Genomic DNA, 8,093 nt, shown 5'->3' on the forward strand with positions numbered 1-8,093 from the left:
TCAGCAGCTTCAACAGTGATGCAGAACTCTCTTCAACCAATCACTGAATCAGAGTCCAGAACTGCTGGTTTCTACATCTCAGTCAGAGAAAGAATGAGAGGAAACACAAGAGAAGAGCCCATCAGTGGAGGAGCAGCTGATCTGTTAGTGAAGGAGGATCTGAGCTGATGATGATGAGGGTTTCCTCTGCAGATGAAGGCTGGAAGAAGGTGTGTGTGAGCTGATCCAGTGGATCCAGTCAATCCAGCAGCATGGATCAGTGTGAGGACACACAGGAGGGAGCCCCTCCCTCTAAAAGCACTCTGTGTGGGGAAGATGAGAGCCAGAGGTGAGATGAACATCTCTAACTGTCCAGGACTCTTCTCCATGTCAGAGCTCAGCACTCACATCAGCAACCGCCATTCTTCACAGGAACCAACCTGGATCTGGATCTGGACCTGGATCCAGCTGTGTGTCCTTCAGGAGTGACAGATCAGATGATTTACCTCCTAACTTCAAGTCCATCAGTTCAGCAGTGGAACAGTAAGTGTTTGTCAAAAACATGTTATAAATGTATCTGAAATAAATGTATGCAGTGTCACAGTTGTCAGAACAATTTTTACGAATCAGTTTGTTCATGATCTGAGTTCAATAGTTTAAACATGGAAGATAATCTGATGAACCTCCATAACAAAATAAATTAGATTTTAATAAAACAAATGCTTTTCTCTTGAGGTTCCAACAGAGATCTGGATCTGGATCCAGCTGTGTGTCCAAAAGGAGTGACAGATCAAATGATTTACCTCTAAACTTCAAGTCCATCAGTCCAGCAGTGGAGCAGTAAGTGTTTGTCAGAGTTAAAGGAGTCTGGATAATAGTTCAGATGATCAATAGTTTTCAGATGAATGACTTGAGTTCTGGTTCAGTTCTTGATCTCTGTGATCAGACTCTCTTGGATCATCATGTGTGATCAGATCTTTTCAGTTGATCTTCTGAGAGTCTCTGAGATCAGAGATGTTGGAGAAACTTTAAACAGAAATGAATCTTTCTACATTTTCTGATCTGGACAAATGTTTGGATCGGAAAATAAAACTCCTAGCTCTTATGTTACTTACTCAAGTTTGTGAAACCACAAGTCTGGTTGGATTCACAGCTCTCTGTGACCATTTACTGCAGAAAAAAAATTCTAGTGGGACTTTCAGAGAGAAAAGCTTTGAGTGTTACATGGTCTTACTGCCTTTAAGATATCTGCAGCCTGAAAACTATTATGCTACAGAAACTCCTTCTTAGACTTAGACTTGGCTTTATTGATCCCTTTGGGATGGCACCCTTGGGGAAATCACGTTTTTCAGCAGCTTATTGGAGTATACATAATAAGAATAAAAACAAACGAGTTCCTCAGTCTATTGGTCCTGCATTTCGATATGAGCAGTCTCTCACTGAACAGGTTTCTCTGGTTGGTGATGACGGTGTGCAGAGGGTGGCTGGCATTGTCCATAATGTCCAGCAGTTTGTCCAGAGTCCTCGTCTCTGCCACCATCACCAGAGAGTCCAGCCTCTTGCCGACCACAGAGCCGGCCCGCCTGATCAGTTTGTCCAGTCTGGAAGTGTCCTTCTTGGATACGATGCCCCCTCAGCACACCACAGTGTAAAAGAAGACACTGGCAACCACAGACTGGTAAAACATCCCCAGTAGCTTGCTGCAGATATTGAAGGACCGCAGTCTCCTGAGGAAGTACATCCTGCTCTGGGTCTTCCTGTGCAGGTGTCTGGTGTGTGTAGTCCAGTCCAGTTTATTGTCCAGCCACAGACCCAAGTATTTATAGGAGTCCACAGTCTCCACCTCTGCTCCCTCTAACAGGACTGGTCGTGGTCTTGGTCTGGATCTTTCGAAATCGATGACCAGTTCTTTTGTCTTAGAAGTGTTGAGCTGGAGGTGGTTTGTGTGGCACCTTCTGAAACAGAATTAGTTACTGATTGAATTTCTTCAAGGTCTTGACATGGACCAGAGTTCTCTCTTTCAGAAGTGGTCCTTGAAATTTGGATCAACAGTAAAGAAACTTCAGTGACTTTCTATGGATATAGACAGAATGTGTTAATATGATCCACTGGTTTGAGGCTCTAAATATGAATATTCAACTATAAAATAAAAAAATCAAATGAGAGGATTCAATTTTAAGATTAAAATAAATGTAAGTTTGTATATTAAATCAGTCCCTCCTTGATTTTGCGACTATAACTATCAATGCAAATTTAAGCAAATCCCGCTATTTGTTGTGCACCTCTCAAATTTACATTTTTACTGCAGCTTTTCTGCAACTATAACCAATCTGCCCAAACAATAGTTATGGGGAACGATGTAGCTTTGCAATTTATTAATCTTCTGACTGTTTCATTGGGATCTGTGCTCTTTTTTAAAATAAATTTTCATTAACCCTCTCTGTCTTTTTACTCCTTAAGTCAGGCGTGAATGATCATTACACTGGTGTTTGAGTGAGTGCAGGGGCGCGCGCTGCAGGGGTGGGTGGATTTGGGGTGTGTGCGCACTGAGTGCTTGGGTGCACAGCGGTAAATCACGCAGTCACGGAGCTGCATCACAACATGAACAGAGTATGAGAGAAAGACAGAGAGACTCTGGGAAAAGAAGGAAATTCTGGAACCATTTGACTTTAATACAAAACCAAGACTGTGGAGTCTACAGGAAAAATAATTCCAAATAGAAATGCCTCTATAACTGAGAGAACCTTCTCCAAAACAAAGCAGATTTTTACTGACAGAAACCAGATCAGCTCCTCAAATTCTTGGTCTTTCTCTACCATTGTCTCATCAGTGGTGCTTTTGAAATAGAGAAAGATTGAGTGAAGGACATGGAGATCTGAGGTTAATCTGCTTATGCTTTTCTTTTTTTTTAAAGTCGATAATTTTCACTGCAAAATGCTGTTTTATTCGAAAGTGTGTTTATATTAATACACAAATATTTGGGTTGTGAGCAGGGAGGGCCAAAGTTCATTTTGGGTTGAACAGTTCTCTTTATGCTAAATGAAAACACAACAACGTTGTACATGGTGAGGATACAGTATTTTCCTAGTGAACATGTCACAATAAAAAGATTTGGAATATTAGATTGTGAAGTTTATTTAATAATTTTCATTTTTGGTGCTTTTTGAAAAAAAAATATAAAAAAAAACATTACAATTGTTATTGCATCTTTTCACCAAAGCTGCCGTAACATCAGGCATTTTAAACCACAACAATCATAAATATCTGTCACAAAATCCTGGAGGGTCTGATTAAATGTAACCACAAATTTTGGAACAAAGCCACTGTAAGTATGATTAAATGTTTTTTAAGTTGCCTTTTTACAGTAAAGTTAATAGAAACAGACTTTTTTTGTATAACATTCTAGTAATAACTTTGTGAGCTGATCTGACTCAAGTTAGTTTTATTTGAATCCTCCCAGCACAGACAGAATGGATCTGATGGTTCTGATTGTCCACAGAGTGGACCAGCAGAGCTCAGAGACTCCCAGTGGTCCGTCTGTCCAGCAGCATCAAACACAGCTGGATTCCATCTTTCTGGTCTGTACATGAACAACAACTGCTTTTCCATCATTCTGTCCACAGTCATCTCCATGCTGCACTTTGGAGACCAGTGGATTGTCAGTGTGTCCAACATGGAGCTGATGTTTGGCTCCATGACTTCACTCTGATTGGCTCATTCATCTAGAATTCTGTTGCAGCTGCTGGAGGACAACATTGTCACTTTTGTGAAGAAGGAGCTGAAGAAGATCCAGAAGCTTCTGAGTCAGAGGGAGGATGAGGAGGAGGATGAAGATGAAGAGCAGAGGAGCAACAGAGAGTCACTGATGAAGATCACAGAGAACTTCCTGAGGAGAATGAAGCAGGAGGAGCTGGCTGATCGACTGCAGAGCAGTAAGAGGATTTCTCTGAAGGTTTCAGCTGCTGATAAATGAAGATTTACTGATGTCTCAACACATGGAACCACATGGATTCAAACCCTCATCATTCAGGCTGCAGAGAGTTTATTTACTCTGTTTGTTGTCTTCATTCAGGATCTGCTGCTGCAGTTTGTCGACATAAAGTCCAATCTGGTCTGAAGAAGAAGTTCCAGTGTGTGTTTGAGGGGATGGCTAAAGCAGGAAACCCAACCCTTCTGAATGAGATCTACACAGAGCTCTACATCACAGAGGGAGGAACTGGAGAGCTGAATGAAGAACATGAGGTCAGACAGATTGAAGCAGCATCCAGGAAAGCAGACAGAGCAGAAACCAGCATCAGACAAGAAGAGCTCTTTCAACTCCCAGCTGGAAGACAAGAACCAATCAGAACCGTGATGACAAAGGGAGTGGCTGGCATCGGGAAAACAGTCTTAACACAGAAGTTCACTCTGGACTGGGCTGAAGGCAAAGCCAACCAGAACATCCACTTCACATTTCCATTCACTTTCAGAGAGCTGAATGTGCTGAAAGAGGAGAAGTTCAGCTTGGTGGAACTTGTTCATCACTTCTTCCCTGAAACCAAAGAAGCAGGAATCTGCAGCTTTGAAGACTTCCAGGTCATCTTCATCTTTGATGGTCTGGATGAGTGTCGACTTCCTCTGGACTTCCACAAGACTCAGATCCTAAATGACCCTAGAAAGTCCACCTCAGTGGGTGATCTGCTGACAAACCTCATCAGGGGGAACCTGCTTCCCTCTGCTCGCCTCTGGATAACCACACGACCTGCAGCAGCCAATCAGATCCCTCCTGGATATGTTGACATGGTGACAGAGGTCAGAGGGTTCAATGATCCACAGAAGGAGGAGTACTTCAGGAAGAGATTCAGAGATGAAGAGCAGGCCAGCAGGATCATCTCCCACATCAAGAGATCCCGAAGCCTCCACATCATGTGCCACATCCCAGTCTTCTGCTGGATCACTGCTACAGTTCTGGAGGATCTGCTGAAGAGCAGAGAGGGAGGAGAGCTGCCCAAGAGCCTGACTGAGATGTACATCCACTTCCTGGTGGTTCAGGCCAAAGTCAAGAAGGTCAAGTATGATGGAGGAGCTGAGACAGATCCTCACTGGAGTCCAGAGAGCAGGAAGATGATGGAGTCTCTGGGAAAACTGGCTTTTGAGCAGCTGCAGAAAGGAAACCTGATCTTCTATGAATCCGACCTGACAGAGTGTGGCATCGATATCAGAGCAGCCTCAGTGTACTCAGGAGTGTTCACACAGATCTTTAGAGAGGAGAGAGGCCTGTACCAGGACAAGGTGTTCTGCTTCATCCATCTGAGTGTTCAGGAGTTTCTGGCTGCTCTTCATGTCCACCTGACCTTCATCACCTCTGGACTTAACCTCATGGAGGAAGAACAAACAAATAGCTCTAAATCTAAACTGAGCAGTCCAGTTCTGTTCTACCAGAGTGCTGTGAATGCGGCCTTACAGAGTCCAAACGGACACCTGGACTTGTTCCTCCGCTTCCTCCTGGGTCTTTCACTGCAGACCAATCAGAGTCTCCTACGAGGTCTGGTGACTCAGACAGGAAGTAGCTCACAGACCAATCAGGAAACAGTCCAGTTCATCAAGAAGAAGATCAGTGAGGATCTGTCTACAGAGAAAAGCATCAACCTGTTCCACTGTCTGAATGAACTGAATGATGGTTCTCTAGTGAAGGAGATCCAACATTTCCTGAGGTCAGGACGTCTCTCCACAGATAAACTGTCTCCTGCTCAGTGGTCTGCTCTGGTCTTCATCTTACTGTCATCAGAAGAAGATCTGGAAGAGTTTGACCTGCAGAAATACTCTCGTTCAGAGGAGGCTCTTCTGAAGATGCTGCCAGTGATCAAAGCCTCCAACAAATCTCTGTAAGAACTCTCATGAAAATCACCTTCAGGGAATAAATGAATTTGAGTGAAAAACAAAAGTTTTAATAACTTCTGTCTGTCTTTGTTTTCTTCAGACTGAGAGGCTGTAATCTGTCAGAGAGAAGCTGTGCAGCTCTGTCTTCAGTTCTCAGCTCTCAGTCCTCCAGACTCAGAGATCTGGATCTGAGTTACAACAACCTGCAGGATTCAGGAGTGAAGCTTCTGTCTGCTGGACTGGAGAGTCCACACTGTAAACTGGAGAGTCTGAGGTCAGATTTCATTCAACTGTTTTCCAGGTTTTCTGTTTTTCTCTGTTTTAGAAGAAAGTGTCAGATAGATGTCAGTGAAGAAGAAAAATCAGAGAACTGCTGCGTATGTTTAAAACAACAACAATCTGCTTGAGTTAAAAATCCAGTTTTTTTCTTTACCTGATGGTTACAAATGTTATCCTGGGTTTTTCACACCAGACAAAAAATGAGAACCTAAGTCCATCCAGGTGTAGATTTCTGGGATAAGTTCATGTTTTCTGTGTTCTTTGAAAGAAAACACAAATCAATCACAGAACTGCAGATTTAAATGGAAAAATACTTGCAGTACATTTCTGACCCTCAGTGACCTGCTAGAACTCCAGCAGATACACTGTAAAACAAATAACGACAGATGATCAGTGATGTCTGTTCTCATAAGTTCCCTTTTTTGCAAAAATACAAATGTCTAATATTTAGCATTGAAACTAAATTAGTTACCTGTAGAAACATTAAAATGATTAAACCTTCAGGTAAAATATTTTCTAATGATTAAGCATTGCAAGATGGCAGCGCGCGTAGGTGCAGCAGCTCTCGGCTCCCGATTCAGTGCTCCGTTTTCTATACTTTTTCTTACTTTTCTCTTGTATTTTTGTTTTTTTGCGCTGCGTATCCCCACTACACTCGGCAGATGCTTTTGGATATCGGAAATCAACAACATTCCGTTCTTTCAAGCAACTACCACCACAAGCACAGCATTCCAAGCTACATAGCGAGGCCACCGGGCTCTCCTTGGATTGTTGTCAGGACTGGCAGGCGACGCAGACGGAGGAGGGAGAGGAAACAGAAGCGAGGCCGCCGGTCTGGCGTCGTGCTGAAGCTAAGGAAACAACCACACAAGCCACCGCTACCGAGACTGTTTCTCTCAAATGCCAGATCCCTGGTACACAAAATGGACCATCTGAGACTACAGCTGGTAGAAAATCGGCACATAAACAACTGCTGCGCGCTGATCATCACAGAAACCTGGCTTCATCCGGACATTCCCGATGCTAGCGTGCAGCTTGAGGGCCGCGCTCTGCTTCGCGGGGACAGAACGCAGGACTCCGGTAAGAGCAGAGGAGGGGGGCTCTGTGTTTACGTGCATCATGACTGGTGTACCAACGGGACGATTATCGACCAACACTGTTCCCCTGATGTGAAGTACATGTCCGTTAGATGTCGGCCCTTTTCTACCGAGAGAGCTGACTGTTGTGATCATCACAGCCGTGTACATCCAGCCGGACGCTAACATAAACGCCGCGCTCTCTCTCCTGCTGAACGCCGTTAACAAACAACAGCGGGCTCACCCCGACGGCGTTCATATTATCGCGGGAGACTTTAATAAGGCCAACCTAAAGACTGTTCTCCCTAAGTTTTACCAGCATGTGAAGGGGGGAGAACACTTTGGATCACGTTTACAGCAACATCAAGCATGCTTACAAAGCCACACCCCTCCCCCACCTCGGAAAATCAGACCATCTTTCCCTCCTGCTCTTCCCGGCCTACACCCCCTGCAGACGCCAGTCAAGGCCCACCATAAAGACCATCACAACGTGGCCCAATGATGCTCTGCCCATGCTGCAGGACTGCTTCCTGGAAACGGACTCGAATTTATTCCACCAACAAGAGCTGGAGTCACTCACAGGAACAGTGCTGGACTACATACAGTTCTGCATTGGGAATGTGATGGTGGACAAAACAATTCGGGTTTTCCCCAACCAGAAACCCTGGATGACCAGCCAAGTCTGCACACTCCTAGGAGCACGCGACACCGCCTTCAAGTCAGGTGACAGAGCACTATACAGTGCTGCTCGAGGTGACCTGAGAAGATGAATTGAGAAAGCCAAAGCAGACCACAGGATGCGTATAGTGTCTAACCTCTCTAGTAACAACTCTCGGGAGGTCTGGCGAGGCATCCATGACATCACCAACTTCAGAGGATGTGAGGTGTCCACAGCAACAC

General features: G+C 44.4%; 1 protein-coding gene and 1 long non-coding RNA gene across 2 annotated transcripts in view; both read left to right on the forward strand.

Moving 5' to 3' along the window:
* Positions 1 to 264: 264 nt before the first annotated feature.
* On the forward strand, positions 265 to 3,538 carry LOC118598330. Its single transcript, XR_004947456.1, has 4 exons — positions 265 to 328; positions 412 to 522; positions 715 to 819; positions 3,479 to 3,538. It is a non-coding gene; the product is annotated as an uncharacterized LOC118598330 (long non-coding RNA).
* Positions 3,539 to 3,727: 189 nt separating this feature from the next.
* Positions 3,728 to 8,093, forward strand: part of LOC118598329 (NACHT, LRR and PYD domains-containing protein 12-like) — a gene marked incomplete at both ends in the record, with an annotated part of 51,948 nt that continues 47,582 nt past the window's right edge. The window contains 3 exons of the mRNA XM_036210973.1: positions 3,728 to 3,911; positions 4,052 to 5,843; positions 5,939 to 6,112. Of these exons, the coding sequence (XP_036066866.1) occupies positions 3,728 to 3,911; positions 4,052 to 5,843; positions 5,939 to 6,112 (2,150 nt within the window). The remainder of the gene's footprint in view (positions 3,912 to 4,051; positions 5,844 to 5,938; positions 6,113 to 8,093) is intronic.

The sequence above is a fragment of the Oryzias melastigma genome, unplaced genomic scaffold, assembly GCF_002922805.2.
Source record: "Oryzias melastigma strain HK-1 unplaced genomic scaffold, ASM292280v2 sc00340, whole genome shotgun sequence".
Taxonomy (NCBI): domain Eukaryota; kingdom Metazoa; phylum Chordata; class Actinopteri; order Beloniformes; family Adrianichthyidae; genus Oryzias; species Oryzias melastigma.